Source organism: Bombus huntii, chromosome 16, assembly GCF_024542735.1.
Source record: "Bombus huntii isolate Logan2020A chromosome 16, iyBomHunt1.1, whole genome shotgun sequence".
In the NCBI taxonomy this organism is placed as follows: Eukaryota; Metazoa; Arthropoda; class Insecta; order Hymenoptera; family Apidae; genus Bombus; species Bombus huntii.
The window spans coordinates 1,958,551-1,974,987 of NC_066253.1; the positions used below are offsets into that span (position 1 = coordinate 1,958,551).

Below are 16,437 nucleotides of genomic sequence, written 5' to 3' on the forward strand. Positions count from 1 at the left end.
GCGTGCAGTCTTCGTTACGATCGAATAATCGGTGTGTCGTCGTTTAGCGAACAAATTTCTTGGCTTTCTGTTTGATTTCTGGAGCAGCGTGTTTTTCGTCACTTCGTCGGAGTTAGTCGAGGAGTCAGGCGTCTATACATATACATATTCCTATACACACGAATAAACGAAGAGCCCAGTGCAGTATCGCTTGCCACGGTTCTGGTCGTTTATTCGGCTGTATATGGCGGATATAATTATATTTATGTGTATATTTATATTTATATATATATATATATATGAGACTGGTTTCCAGCGTTTCGACGTTCCTGAAGAAGTTAGGCCATCGTCAGGGTACCCGCCCCCATGCCGAAGCCTACACCCTTCGGCCCGAAATTCCGGTTGTAACAGCCACGGCAGTAAATGTCCCCGTCCGGGGCATCGTTCAGATTCGTAGAGTCTAACGAACGGTGGCACTCGGCACAGCTGAAGCAGCGCTTGTGCCACACGCGGTTCTTCGAGATCATCTGCTCCGCAGCGTACACTGGGTAGCCGCAACGCGCGCACCCGTGACCGTCGTTTCGCTTCTGACCCACCTGAGGCTTGGCATCGATGCTGCAACGATTTATGAAAGCGTCAGAAAAAGCTAGGGACGAGTGTTTAAAATCTGTCGAATAATTAGTCTGCGATCAGTGACTGTTTAAAACTTGACGTATCTGTAATTCTCTCTTTGGATTCTAATCACGTTATTGATGCAGATTCTCAGACCTGCCATGAAGAACTGGAAACCGGGAGGATCACGAATATGTCATCTATTCGTCGTTAAAGTTTAGAATCCGAAGTTGATTGTCTCTACGGGGAGAACTACTGTTTGAATCTTCTTCGGATTAGAGTCAAGATACTCGGATTCAAGACGGTTCAGTTCACATTAATCGAGCTATTAAGCGTTAGAAACTTACTATGAGGGAGCGTGATCTCCATTGGTTGAAACGAGAGTCGGGGTATGTCCGAACCCAAATCCTTTGGGTCCGAACAGTTTACTGTAGCAAGATCGGCAGTGGATTTCCTTGTCAGGTCCATCACAGGCTAGCATGGAGTCCAGAGGTCGATGGCATTCGGCACAGTTGAAGCATTTCTTGTGCCACATAGTACCTTTGGCGAGCTGTTGTTCGGCGGCAAATACCATGCCACCACAGCGGGGGCATCCCTGACCAGCTGGTGCCTTGATAGCCGTCGTATCAGGATTGTAAAATGGGCGAGAGGCTGATATTTCTTCCTCCCTGGAAGAAAAATTCTCTTTCACATCCTGTTCTTTCTAGAATATTCCCTTTCTCGTTCGTCGTTGTTCTATGGTACTTTGTTTGAATGCCTGAGACTCTGCAAGCTCGAACATCTCAGACTAAACATCTCGATACACTTGGGAAGCCAGAAGACAATTTTTGTTCTTTTGGAACCCTAGATGCTTGAACGATTTGACACCCAAATCTTTAGAATTCTAGAAATCCAAGTGTTTAGAACTCTAAAGACCCAAACGTTTGAAATTTTGCAAACCCAAGAATTTAGGACTCTCGTGAGCCAAGCGTTTCAAGTTCTAGATACCTAAATATTTTAAGAATAACTAACGAAAGGAAAGAGTTGCTCACGTTAGGCCATCGGTTTGTAAGAATCCCGATCCACATGCGAATCCGTATCCGTGCGGTCCCCATTTCTTTCCGTAGCAAGTCTTGCAGTAGACGTCTTTGTCGGGCCCGTCACAGGCGATGATAGAGTCGAGAGTTTTGCTGCAGTCGTGACACTTGTAGCATTTCCTGTGCCATTCGCGGCCCTTTGCAAGCACCTGTTCAGCAGCGAATACAACGCCACCACAACGTGGACAACCTTTGCCAGGTGGGGCCTTGATTACGGCGGTGTCGACCACGGTTGTACGAGGAGCAGCATCGCTGTATTACAAAAATTTGACCAACTTTTACCATCGACCCTTTCAGTCACCGATATTAAAGCATCGAGTTGCACGAATGACAAAATAAATTGTTTAAAAGTCGAATGTTTCTTTTTTTTCCATTTTACAGGAGAAGCTCATCTTTATTGAGAGGCTCGATGATGAAATTCAAATTTATTCTCGTTCAAGCGACTCGACTCTGGTTTGAATACTGGCAAGTGACGAAAAGAAAAAAGCAATCCATGCAAATGACCGGCTAGTCCATACCGATCGGCAATTAACATTCAAAATTCTCAATGCTAATGAAAAACACTACTGAAGAGGTTTAGAATGCAAGTTGGTAACGTCAGATACGAATGGTATATTTTCTCGGAATTTTATTTCATTCTTTCTTTTTTTTTTTTTTCTTTTTCTTTATAGTACTATCACGTTTGGAATATACGAGGAGGAGCATGCGTTTAGTGCACGATGCTGAATTAAATGTACCAGAGGTGTTATTTACGATGGTGTTTTAAGAATTAGTATAGTCAACACTCGGAGGCAAATTTAGCGGCTGAAAAATAAGACAACGGTGAAGGTGAGTAATAGCGCAAAGCGTTAAGGCGTCGATTCCTGTGTATGTATGTATGTACACGTATATCCGTGAAGATACATGCAAACGTCCGTTCATTCCATCTTTCACTCGTCCGGATTTCTTCAACTTTGAGAGGTAAATGGAGCTCGACCGGCTCCTCGAGTTAACTCTTCTCGTACGATCAAACTTTAACGAAACACAAATTACTCCATTACTGTTAAATTTGAATCTACTCGTTATATGCGAAGAAGAATTTGAATTTTCTCCACTTGAAGGAAGAATTTGGAAAACTACATTTGGCGTGAGAATTAGTTGAAAGAAAAACGGTGCACCCTAAAAATTGGGCGGTCAGGCGGACAGACACACACACACACATGGAGAGATGGAGTAGCTGATAATGGAATAGCATAACTATGGGGGCGCGTACCCCTCGTCCTCAATATCGCACTGCAGCCCGATCCACATAACCCCAGCATGGCCAATGCCTCGCGGACCGAATTTCTTCGGATAGCAAGCTGTTAAGCAGACAAGCGCATCATATATAGTGAGAGTGTAGAAGCCGAGGCGGGATATCTTTCGTTTATTCCCGTCTCAGTCTCGGCTCTGAAAACCCACCCATTGGCGTAGCAGTCGCTTTGTAGGGCGCCACCACCCTGACCATAGCCATAACCCTTCGGTCCGAATCTCTTTCCGTAGCATACTGCAGAGAACACGTGTTAAAGGTATCTGCTCGTTCTTGACCTAGTTGCCTGTCGTCCTCAGAGTATGGCATACTTGGATGTGTTCTATATAGCCTTGTACATTTTCTTCTCTTAATCTTCGTCAATTTTACAGATTGTTCATTACCGGTCGATACTCGTCTTTAATAGGTACGAATATTCAACATGGTTTTTCCGTTTACATTATTCTAACACCAGGGAATTTATAGAGTTTCCGGTAAATGTAGGTAAAAGTAGACTAGATCGGTAGTAGACCAGAATATAAGAACAGTGTGAATTGATGAGTCATGAATTATAGGAGGACACAAGTTGAACCGAAGCAGACTAGATTGGGTACCGACAATGATTGTTACCATCTTTGAATGAACACATCCAGTACTTCACACCTGCGGATCTTAGAAAAGCGTAACGTACTCACCTTTGCAGTAGATGTCCTTATCAGGACCTTCGCAACAGTTGACCGAGTCTAATCTCTTGGAGCAGTTGGCACATTTAAAGCATTCCTTGTGCCATTGCTGCATGGCACACAAAGGGACGTGTGTTAGTCACTGAAACTGGGAGGGACCGCAACGTGTCTTACGTTCTATTACACATAGTTATTCCCAATTTTTGCAATCGTTATTCTCTAATAAATTTAGTTGGAAAATCATAGTGCCTATTTCTATCGAAACAGAGACTGAGGCGTTCTTGCTGCTGTTACTTTCCAACCAGCGTCTTGAAAATCGTAACAGAAGTTGTGAGTGAAAGTGAAACAAAAGGAAACAAAGGTCAGAACACTTCCGGGGGCATCTCAGGACAACACGTTGAACCTCGCTCCTAGAAACGAGGTCTCTCTCCCGTTTTCCAGAGGAAAACACGTGGACTAAGTCTTCTTCACGTTGGAGCTCGTTTTGTGTGACTATTTATGGAACACTTTGCGCCAGTGTATACCACGGATCTTAGTTTTAACTATGGATCATCGCTAAAAAGGATACAGAGGATCGACCAAAGACAAAGGATGCAAATCGTTACTTAGGTCCACCAGCGACTACATTACATCCTCTCTCTAACTTTTGTTTCAACAAAGATATTTCATCGAAATTGGACTCTGGTTCTTCACATCGTCATTGTGCATAGGAACTATAGGAATTTTCTTGGTATTTTTCCCCATCATTTCTTCTTTTATCTAAATACTACGACTTTACGAAGTTTATCTCTGCACTGTGATAAATATCTTTCTTAAATCATGGAAATTTTGTCGTTGTGCTTCTGATTTGTTTACTGAGCTTCTGTAGAGTATCAGTTATCCTTAAGAAAGTAATAAGCAAGACAAAAGAATCGTATTTAATTCAGTTATAAAGTTGTGGATCTCACAATAATTTTTATAGAAACGATTAATTTTTGTTGAGTAAACAGAACATAAGATATAAATTATTTTTTACGATATTCCTTTCATTATATTCTATCCATTTCTGGTTACTAGGATTATTATCTAAAAAGTGAAAAATGAAAGCTTTCAGAAAGCGAAATATTATTAAAAATATTATCTAATCAAAAAATGTTCGTTTCATTCAATATTTCTTATTATCTGTTATTATCATTTATATTGTTTTTAGAGAGAGAGTAACATACTCATTGACTGACCTAAGTATCTTCGATACACATTTGGACAGTGTGTGCAACTGAGATAAAGAAACGAGCAGTGAGAGAAAAGAAAAAATACAGATTTGTTGGATTGCAACAGATACCTCGACAATATATCTCGCGATCAGGACCATCGCAATGAAGCGTCGAGTCCAGAGACCGTTGACAGGTTTTGCACTTGTAGCATTGCTTATGGTAAGCCTAATCACAAGAAGTAGGAATAACCATGGTATCTCAGGGACAAGTTTCTTCTCATGATCGATTCGATAGAATATTGGTCTTGGTACCGCGACGAGCCGTACGTAACGAAAGGGTTAATATCCTAGCTTGAACTTGCAAACACAAGATACTATCGATTTGTATGATATACGTTCGTAAAAGTTGCTTGCAAGCACTTGATGTACCTCCAATTGGCTAACGTCCCCGAATGTCGTCATACACGGTTAACAATAGACTAGAAAGATGAGACTAATCGAGCTTTCTCTTGAACATTCTGAAATTTGATCTGTGACAAAGTATCGTTTGAGAATTCTGAGGATGAACGTTTATCTGTTCTTCGATTCGCTCGTTATATGAAATGACTTTAAAAAGAATTGAAAAATATCGAGGAAAGAAAAGAAAATTGACACATAGAGGAGCAGCTCAACAGCTATAGTCAGTGGTCTATCTTGCCCAGTTCCTTTTTACCAAACACCTCTATAAATCTTGTCACTTATATACCGAGATTAAGATAACTATGAAAATTTATTCTCAATAAGAGACCTTGACACGAAAAGCCCATCGACGATCACATTGTGAAACTTTTAAGCTCCATGATCGATCAAGGCCGCTTAAGATTCTACCTGACCGACGTACGGTGACACCATATCGAAGGTAAAAAGGCCGGACAGTGTCCTAAGCAGAGAAATTAGCCTGCATCGACTTAATCCGCGAATTGTTCCAAGTTATTTTCCAACATCGAACGCGGCAAGGGCCAGTTGGTTCACTGCCAAGTCCGACGAAGACAGGAAAAACTCTTGGGCCAGCACCAACGGCAACAAGCTGCCGTCGACTCATCCTCCAAATTCTCTTTCCGCTCTTATTTTTTCCTTCATTGTTATGAAATTACGCGTTTCGTCAGACGAGAAGATTACGGAGGCCCGTCACGCTCCACCAACTACCTGGCACCTTGTCAGCCAGTGATCTAGTCAATTTTAGCATCGCATAACGCGAGGCCGCTCTCGAATGCTCTGCATACGCCACAAAATTCGATCAATTTTATCTTGCGTTTTCTAAATGATCGAAAACCAGTGTTTTACAGTCTAGGTCTGCGCAAGATCGAGGCTACCGTGTTTCGACACTGGTCCTTCCAGAACGTTCAACGGAGTAAGATTAGAAGTGACTAATCGTCGGCAACGAGATTCTAAGAGGAATTCGTTCAGTCCAATTGGCGGCTCGATTAATAACTCCGGATTTCATGAACTGTTTACAACTCCCCTCTATTTGGATCACACGGTATCGGGTTGCCTGAACAAAAATAAAGCGGTCGCGGGCTAAGAATACTTTGTTAGTAAGACTTCTTCCTTTGGTTTCTTCTACCAGCGAGACATAACTTGTGGAATTGTGGAGTTTTTTTAGAAAGGGCTCTAGAGCTCTATGGTATATTTAGGCAGCCTGTGTGTTTTCTAGTCAAATAGTTCGATCTTTGCGACTAAGCTACGACTATTGTAATCTATTTAGTACGGTTGCAAGGAATACCGAAACATCTCCCAACCAAGAAATTACCATTTTGTCTAAGCTACTCTATTATCATTCGAAGAATTTTTGTAGCAGAACATTTGTACGACTCGAGTGGAGCATCCTGAGAACAAACGTGGACTTTTGGCAGCATTCGATACTGTCAGCAACTTTAACAAATTTGATTCGAGTTCAAAACTGGAATATCTTTTTCTATGGCTGAAATATTTTGCAACGTAGACTTTTTGTGGATTTTTCGTGGAGCTTGACGGCGGCTTTGACGAGTCGCGGTACCAAGGTATAGCACAATGTCTCGAAAGTGAATGGGGCGAGCAATTCTGTGGAAACTCACCCTTCCTCGAGCTAGCATCTGCTCGGCGGCGTACACGTATCCTCCACATCGGGGACAACCTTCCCCTTCAGGCGCCTTCGCGATGGCTCTCGGTTCCAGAACGGCGTTCGATCCCCTCGCGAGCTCCCTAAAAACGTGTCCCTTGTAGAGATCAGATTGTCACTCCTGGCTGGTGTCATAAGGTCAAGCTGTGATTTCCAATTGGCGTGCCAGCGCCCCACATTTCCACCAAAAATTATTCATTCTGAGCAGATTGGAATTAACTTCTTTCACAGCCGATTTTTTTCTTTTGTGTTTTGTCTCTTCCAAAGATCTTGTACAATTGAGATAAGAACTGAAGCTGTTTACAGCAGGGTTCCTTAATGCCATGAGGATAAAATAATAGAAAACGTTGGAAGTATTCTGTTTGCAACTGCTTGTTTGAAACTTGTTCGTTATCTGTACTCTGCACATTTAATAGGAAATATTGAAATTATTAGTGAAAATAGTTAATACTTGTGAACGTACGAATATTTATTAGACCTATAAGGTGTTTCAACATTTCTAGTCAATTACCTGTCATTCTGATACACTTCACAGTCGTGTGTAACAAGAATACAAAAGCTTTCTGCAGCATTTGTCAATAGGCAATCGAGGAATATTAAAAATATAAGAATCTTTCAGTAAGTAATCAAGAATTATTGAAAACACAAGACTCGAGAATCTATGAGTAGGCAACGAAGAATTATCAAAAATACAAGCTGCTGTATTTTCCAAGTTTCATTAACACAGATAATAATTAGACAAGATAATTTCTCTCGTTATTTCTGAATTTTTCATCGCCACTTGCGACATTTAAATGAACACAGGGTATGCCAGAAAATTCTGAAATGTCCACTTTTAGCTATTTACGTTGGAGGATAATTTTAGAAAAATTCCAACCAGCTGCAAATAAAAACAAAAAGGAAACGTAACTGCGCGTCACCGGCTGCGAAAATGTTAATTCGCCATAGGATACCTGAATTAATTTCAATAAATTCTTCGAATCTTTCTTCTTTTTTTTATATCTGGTTATAAAATGACTTATGGGGGTATTATATTATTGGGGGGCGTTGGAACACCGGGGGTTGGGGAATCACCAGGGACAAGCAGACAGTACAAGAAAACACCACTGCAAAAAGCAGAAGAGGGAGAGTCGACCAGTAAAATGACGAAACTTCGAATCTGAAACTGGCTCGGTGAGAGAACGTGAGCAACGAATTTCCCAGATTTCCCTTCGAGATTCGATGGCAGTTTCCGTCGTCTACGGGTCGACGCACAAGACTCTAGGTGAACAACTGATTACCAGAAACCGGTGAAAGAATAACAACCCGGCTGTTAGAGTGTTAGGCACATGTTAGTAATCGGTTAGTGACCCGTTTCCCCTTCGCAACCACGCAAAAGTGGCTTCCGCCGAGCCCCGAGAGGAGAGCCAAGAAGCGGATCGTGTGATAACAAGAAACCAAATGATAATACGTTTTATTGAGAAAAAAGAAAGAAGTGAGGACAGAGCAAGTGGCACAAGAATGAAAAGAAAGAAAGAAATAGATAGAAGTAAAAAGGGAGATCAAAAAAAGGGATCCAGAGGAAACCAAAAAATAGGATCATAGAGAAAGCTGAAGAAGGTTCTTGATTAAATCAATTGAAATAATTAAATAAACTGAAGCAGTTCTAAAGAATTCTTTTACATTGTTTGTTTTTTTTTTTTTTTTTTTTTTTTTTTTTTTTTTAGGAAGTAGCTGAAGGAGGAAACCGAAAAAGCGTTCATCTACGTATAACATCTGTATGCGTGTGTCTCTGTAAGCGTGCATTATTTGGATGCCTATTTACGTATATGTATGCGCGTGTACCTGTGTATGTATGTATGTATGGAAAATCGCGTCTATAAACAGAAGCACCCATAGAGTTAGACGTGTTAGCAGGGTTACGGGGTTACGTGTGTTTGAAAAAAGAGGTACGAGAGGCCGTGCAGGTGTGTACCATGGATCGATCAACCGAGATACGTTTGTCGTTATCTGTGGATGATAATAGTCGTAGGGGGAAAAAAAATCACAGAAAAAAAGAAAAAAAAAAGACGTTTCTCTGAAAAGTTTCAAGCGATTGGTTTCCCTGTGAGGCGGTAAGAAAGAGAAAAGGCAAAGAGAGAGTCAAGAGATAAGATAGAGAAGAGAGAGGCGGAATCTGACTCGGTGCTCACCATTTTTTTCTTTTGTTACTCGCTAGTTCCCTTTATCACGAGGATTTTCGAGGGCAGGCTCGTGATAAAGCGACATATATCGTTCGATCATGGGCCTCCGGTTGGCTCGCACTCGGCGGGGCTGGCGGGGGTAGCAGGGTATCTTTTTGCTTTTTTTACATTTTTCTTTGTTTTTGTTTTTCTTTTACTTGACTTTTTCAGTCGGTCGTTTACTTTTCGTTCGCGCTGTCGTACTTTCTTTCCTTTCTTTCTTTAGACAGAAGAAAACAAAGAGAGACGGGGCACTCGAAGTTGGGGGTGGCGAAAGGTGAAATTGGGGTTTGCTAGAACGGTTAAAAGAAAATTGGACGGGCCTGGCTCCTGTGTACACACAGATTTTTCGTCCTCGAACCGTGTTTGCTCGGTTCGTTCTCCGTTGTTGCATCGATGATGCCAGGTGGATATTTTTCAGCACTTTTTTATATGTCTAAATGTTTAACTATGTATGTATATATATATATGTATAGAGCTAAGTAGGTGTGTAGGCACGTACAGTGGGTCAAAAATGTTTTCGACATGTACTAGATTTATAGCTTCGATTTCTTTCTCCATCTGTACCACAGTAATCCTATTTTCTACTTGAAATTTTCCTATCTTCGAACTCTGTCGTCAGAGAGATCCATTTGTTTCATGGCAAGAACATTTTTGTCCGACCGTCAATGCGTTTGAAAAAACACTCGAAGCAAGTGTCAATGAAGAACACCAGATTCTTCTGTTTTTTTTTCTTTCCCTTTTTAAGTCTTTTAATGGCACTTATTACAGATGGTACAAATGATTCTATAAACTAGCGTAATGTAGTGTAGTAATCGCATAAAAGAAACGAGAAAGAGTATATATATATATATATAGTAATATATATCTGTATGTATATAGATACGGCTCGAAAAAAAGAAAAAAAAGAAAAAAAACGACCGTTCTTGATCCAGTCGTTCACACGGACAGAGAGAAAACGTGAGACAACAACGAAAAGAAAGAAGACGAAAGAAAATAAAAGAAAAGGAAACTGACGGAGAGAGAAGACAACAATGAAGTAAGACAGGGGGACAGAGAAAACAGGTGATATAGAGAGAGAAAAAAAAAAAAAAAGAACAAAAGAAACGAAAAGAGCGAAGACAAGAAAAAGTACGGGTAGTTAAACGTGACAAAGAGAGAATAGTCGACTAGATTAAAACACAGTTAATTATCAATTAATTATAACGTCGTCGTCGTTGTCGTCGTCTTAGCATCACCATCACCATCACCATTATCACCATAATCGCTGTCGGTGCCGATGCACGACGAGAGAATCATAAGGAAAGTGAGGAACCGAAGTTAAGGCGTTTCCAGGGAGCAGTCAGGATCAAGGACGATAAGACAAGAAGAAGAAAAAAAAGAAGATGGCAATTAGAAGGTAGGAAGGTGAAAACGAAGAATTAAAGTTAGAAGTTCCGAATGAGAATAAAAATAAAGTCAGGCTAAAAGAGAAATTTTGTTGAGACAGAGAGGGAGAAGTGGTTACAGGGACTCTGGAACAGGCCAAAATTTAAATGGACCACGTAGTTCGACACAGTCGTGATGCTGTATACACATAAACGCAGACGCATGCTCTCGGTCCTTGGGTTCTTAGTAGGCTGCCTTTGCTTCTTCCAATTTCGTTTCTTCCGGATACGGTTTATTGTACCAAGAAGAGGATCATGCTGTTGGATCATTGGGCTGTCGATGATGGTTGAGTCGGTCGTATTCATTCGATTTACGATAATTATTTTTTTTTTTTTCTTTTTAGTTAACGGCACGTGTATGGCTCTGAATGGGAGGTGGTCTGATCGTACAAACGACTGAGGGGAGAATCTTGTTGTTGTTTTTTTCTTGGTTTGGGAGAAAATAGGAGTTAAGGCTAGGTCAAAAGGGTGAGGAGAGGTTGGACGACGGGCAGGTGCACTCACTCGCTACTCTTCAAATGTTCGCCCTGATCCATGGACAGGCAACCAGCGCCTCCACCGAAGCCGTATCCTTTAGGACCGAACTTGCGTCCGTGGCACACTTTGCAAAATAGCTCACCCTCGTGCTCGGAGCAGTTTGTCGAGTCGAGCAATTTGCCGCACAGACCTGCAACACACAGGCATAGTTCGTTTGGCTTCCACCTAATCCATCATCCTGATATTCCACTCGAATAAGTGGATTCGCCCATTCATGACCAGACTATACTTAAAGCATCTGTAATGCGAGAATCTTTAAGAATCCCTTCTTCAAATTAGATACGTGCTCGGTGGAATTTGAATGGGAAATTGTTTCAAGAAATTGTGGGATATTTGAAATTGTGAGAAACAGTAACCAAAGGGTTGTCTTTGTGAGGATAGGAAAGCGTTGAATGGAACTTGATGGGGAGAAAAAGTGGTGAGCTTTTGTGATCTTTTTTTCTTTTTTTTTTTTTTTTTTTAAGAAACTATACGCTATTTCATACCATAAGCTTGTTGATGTGTTTATCTAGGTTTGAAGCAGCTTCAGGAACCTTTTGATGGAAAAGTAATGAATATGATGATAACGAAAGAAAAGTTCATGACCCTATTGGAATTACTGGCTAAGAAAGATTTAAAAAGCCATTTTTGATACAAATTGAAAGAACACAGAATTATGCCTGGCAATATTTGTCACTGGATCGAGTTGACAGTTTACAGACTTGTAATTCAACTAATATAATTAGATAGACAGAATGCTTCACCTACTTTCTTCACTGGCTGCATCTTGCTAATTACAGAACAACCTAACCCAGTTGAGAGTTAAATTTATCAAGATTTTCTTATAAAAATCACACGAACAGTCCACAGTAAAAATCACGAATTTGTTCCAAAATCCAAACCTGACCCAGATCGTTGAAATACTCAAAAATACGTTCTTGTAAAACCACCAAATTTTTATACAAAATTCCAAACTGATCGCTTTGACTATTCTAAAAATTCTAATTTTAAATTTTCCACAGATGTATGATCAGCCATAGTCTACCAGTCGCTATAGTCGAGATGGCCCTACGACGCTAATCAACAACCCCATAATATAATAATCCATAAGCATTCAGCCAAAACTTAGCCTTGTTTGGTAATAAGAGAAATAAAAAATCCATAGTTATTTATTTATTAATTACTATAGCCACCAATTACTAGCCCTACTTCGACCATTAACCAACAGGCCCATAATAATTATTTATGTAATTATTAATTATTCAAAAAATGGCCTGATTTTATAGGAAAAAATTTGTTTAAATTTAAAATATTCACGAATAAGTGACAGTAGCGGCTGAAATTTTCTATGCAGCTTATTTCCGCTGGTACCTAAAGCCGCGAATGAATATTCAATGGGGGTTGCTATTTCGAGTAGGATCACGAAGTCCGGATTTTTCTCGGCGAGTTCGCGCGGGTCGTTGCACCCTCGGCTTGACGTTGGGTGGCGGTTCTATTTGATTTCTGGCTAGCATACAAAACTAATTAAGGCCAAGACAAACCATCCGGGACTGGGATAAAACTTATTTATAGAGGCGACTAATTTTGAAAAACGGCCGATGGTGTTTTTGCGCAATGGGCTGCCTCGGCCCCCAACACCCCCGATAATTCGTCGTTCGATTAAGAAATTCTGCAACTCAGATTATGCCCCTGTATCGATCGGTTAATTTATAGAAATACATTTCAAAGAAATTTTACGTTTTTGAAGCAATAAAAATTTCAGCGAATTTGTATTTTCAGGTAGATAAGTTAAACGCTTTTGTATAGAATTTAATCGAATCTTTTTATCCTAAGTTTAGCGGAAAAAATAGTTTGAGAATCTGTGACGTGATACGTTTGTCGAAATCGGTGAAATTTGATAGAACGAGAAATTTTACGAACACGTTATATCAACATATTATTTAAATGGATAAAAGAAGCTTGAGAATGTTTGAAGAATCGTGTTTGTCGAAGTTGAGTCTTGAACCATTGGCTAAAGGGAAATACGTAGCATACTCTCGAAATAGTAACATGCGATACAAGCACTTACCACACTTGAAGCACATCTTGTGCCATTTGAGTCCTCCGGCGACGCGTTCTTCCGCGGCGTATACGGATTTGCCGCATTTGGGACACTTGGGGTGTTCTACTGGCTTAAAAGGCATTTTGTCTGTACTGAAAAACAAAGAAAAATCTTCGATTATTATCTCGATTATTATCGACTATTCTAAAATATTTCATTTATTTATTTTCCCATATGTTTACCACTCTTCTATAGGTATGAACATTTTATTTATTTTCACATTTTTCAGATTATTTTCCAAATAATTAAAGATCAAATTTATCCTATTGTGTGCTGTGATGGAATATTTTACGAAAGTTTTCGAAGAAGATCGAGGCAAGAAGATTGGAATTGAAATGTGGAGAGTAAGTCTCGTATTTTTCGTATATTTTACAGTGCATAAACAACGAATAACAATAACACCGGTAACTCAGCCACCGATTACCTAATCCCGCAAGAGGAACATAAACAGTTTCAATCTCCGCCCTACTGCCGGAGAACGAATCTATTTTTACCAAGTTCGAATCGCAACGTGTATTCTCGGTGGCTAATATCCGCGAAAAATACGGACAAAAGAACAAAAACGAAGAAATTGAGTTTCTTCAGGAATTTATTACGATCACAACATACCATCTTATGAAACATTGGAATTAACTTGATTGACAATGATATTGTCGATTAACATACTGTATGTTAACCCATTGATAAAATTAATCTCAATTCTTCGTCGAACGATCTGTATTCATAGAAACGGGACGAAGAACGTAATGGAATGATGAAAATTGCAATAATCCATTCTAAGAAAAGGCCACACGGTTCCCTTAAAGTTTCGTTAATCATCATTCATACGTCGCAAGGAGCTCTTAATAGAAATGATAATAAAATTACTCTAGAATGGGAATTCGATACTTAAATATTGCAAGGAAAAAGATTTTTAAGTGCTATTCTTCGTCAGTCAATGATAAAATGTCAGACGAGCTTTGAAAGATTGGAAATTTTTAAATTTCCCGCCACGTGGCTTAACATAACCTAAAATAAACATAGGTGTAAAAGGCTGAGGAGTAAAATAAACATGACGACGAATAAATCATTCGTGTGCCAAATATCAGAAGTCGTATTGCAGAGATAAACATGCTATTCGAAATACAAAGTTGCAAATGTGGAAGTTTCGACGATGTGACTTTTGGAAGCGGCTCTGGTGACGAGTATACTGACCACGGTATTAGTAGAAACGCTAGAGAGACCACGAGAGATCAGGAAGAGAGACAGAGGATTCTATATCCGTGCAGACGCAAGCCGGATCGCGAGGCCGTATTAGGGAAGGTGCTAGATTCTCCACAACGCGGTCGCCATTACCCCTACCTTCGCGTCCAGTTGGTCCTTCCTAACCTATACATCGTTTTTCATGTTGTCTATATCTACTCTTTCAATATTGTCTAAGATAACAAAATTATTTAATTTGTGACTCGACTAGCTGACGAAATATTTCAATGCCTATTCGGTATTTGCAAATCTTCCTAACCTATACTTCATTTTCTTCCATTTGCCTCGGTACTTTTCCATCATGATCAAGGACGATCAAATTATTTCATCGTAATTCGGCTAACTGATAAAAAGTTTCATTGATTTCCTAATCTGTATTTCATTTTCTCTCAATATCTAAAACAACAGAAATATTTTCTCGTAATTTCGATAACCGATCAAGTTTGAAAGTCTTGTCAATATTTCGATCTTAAATAAAAATCTCTGATCGAGAAAGGAAATAAATTTTAGAAATATCGAAACGAGATAATAGTGGATTATAGGATCTATGATGACCCTAACGTGAATTCGAAATTCGGATCTCGTCTCTTCTGATGAATTCGATTGAGAAACTTGGTAACTTAACTTCCAAGTATTCTATCGGGTGAGTCATCAGGAAAAAGTAACGACGATACTTTTGTACGCGGTTGTTTGTACATACATATCTCCGTCTATGTTACATCATAAGAGCCGAAGAATGTCTTCTCCACCCCCGTGTATACTAAATCCGGACGATCTCAAATTTCATCGCGTTTTAGCGAACCCGTCACGCGTTTTAACTTTACGGCCCGCGTAATTCTGCTGTGTAAGACGCGTCTGACTAAATGTAGCTTTCCACTCGGACAAACATTCTCATCAAATTTTCCGATCCTCTGGCTTAACACCGAAGATTACGAAAGCCAGATTCTCCATCCTCCGATACGCCTGAATTCTTTTAATTGCCATTTCAACAATTCTTTGTCCAATATAAAATATACTTTGGTAGCGAGAGATGAGAATCGAAATGATACTCGAGCTTTGCCTGAAAAATTATTCGCTCAACGACCATAAGAAGAAAAATATGACAAGATCAACAGTTTTGTCAATTTTCTGACTTTTGCGTCGTTTGTTTGCCAAAAGAGAATATTCTAATATAACATTGTCAGTTGCAGAGAAAAATGGGGTACAGCTACAAACTGCAGCGTATTCAAAGAGCCAAGGGTATATTCTGTCACACGAAAGAATTCAAAGATACTATTCAAATTCGATGCTGTAGGACCTAATGATCTAAGGCGACAAAATAATCTCCTCGTAAGCCAATTAACCGCTGAAAATGTTTGCAATGCTTGCAAGGTACTAAGCTTATCTTCCACCAAATGCCATTGTCTGAAATAACAAAATTGAAGTCTTTCGTAGGTCGATCGGGAAACGTAACAATTTTACCTCCTGCGATCTTCACTTTGAATACCAACATAATAGAAGAGGGATAACTGCAAAATTCTCACTTCCAATATGATCCTTATTATAGAAAGCAACTAACTACGAGTTGGAATCTCCAAGCGTAAAATTATCCAAACTTAATAGAAGAGGGATATAACTCCAAAGATCTCACTTCCAATCGACAATTCGATCGACATCGAAAACCAACCACTCTCTAACGTTTTCTTGGGAGAATCCTGAAAATGGGTGTGTTGTAGGTTGTACGATGATGTCTGGATGGCCGTGGAACACTGTTGCTTACTTGCTCGCTGCGTGTACTCTACTACTCACCACCGGATGTCGGGTTCGAAGTCACGAAAATGAAAATCGGTAAACTCGGGGAGGAAGACAGGCGTGAAAGATGAAAAAACACCGAGTAGCACTCTACACCGCACTAATACTGGATTCGAATGGCTGTTCTCGCGTCGTGCCCGTCCTAGTCATAGCCAGACCTTTGCACACGGCACGTGTGCATCGGAACGTCAGTGCTGTTGACGACAGCGTCGC

At 40.0% G+C, this 16,437-nt stretch overlaps 1 protein-coding gene and 1 long non-coding RNA gene across 14 annotated transcripts; one reads left to right on the forward strand and one right to left on the reverse strand.

Moving 5' to 3' along the window:
• Positions 1 to 236: 236 nt before the first annotated feature.
• LOC126874839 (muscle LIM protein 1-like) lies at positions 237 to 16,384 on the reverse strand. Of its 13 annotated transcripts, none has more exons than XM_050637340.1 (9): positions 16,222 to 16,384; positions 13,159 to 13,283; positions 11,079 to 11,241; positions 6,903 to 7,029; positions 3,630 to 3,726; positions 3,108 to 3,192; positions 1,623 to 1,919; positions 939 to 1,259; positions 237 to 594 (listed from the first exon to the last, which is right to left on the reverse strand). In XM_050637340.1, the coding sequence occupies exons 2-9, from the start codon at positions 13,271 to 13,273 to the stop codon at positions 318 to 320; spliced, it is 1,482 nt and encodes a 493-aa protein (XP_050493297.1). In that variant the 5' UTR covers positions 13,274 to 13,283; positions 16,222 to 16,384; the 3' UTR covers positions 237 to 317. The 13 variants fall into 13 exon arrangements, with proteins under 13 accessions (XP_050493297.1, XP_050493292.1, XP_050493293.1 ...); XM_050637335.1 differs by lacking the exons at positions 3,108 to 3,192; positions 3,630 to 3,726 and adding exons at positions 2,920 to 3,007; positions 4,939 to 5,035; XM_050637336.1 differs by lacking the exons at positions 3,108 to 3,192; positions 3,630 to 3,726 and adding exons at positions 2,920 to 3,007; positions 4,939 to 5,035 and having other exon boundaries at positions 16,100 to 16,357.
• LOC126874885 (uncharacterized) lies at positions 11,248 to 13,216 on the forward strand. The gene is made up of 2 exons (XR_007693085.1): positions 11,248 to 11,529; positions 11,624 to 13,216. It is a non-coding gene; the product is annotated as an uncharacterized LOC126874885 (long non-coding RNA).
• Positions 16,385 to 16,437: the final 53 nt, after the last annotated feature.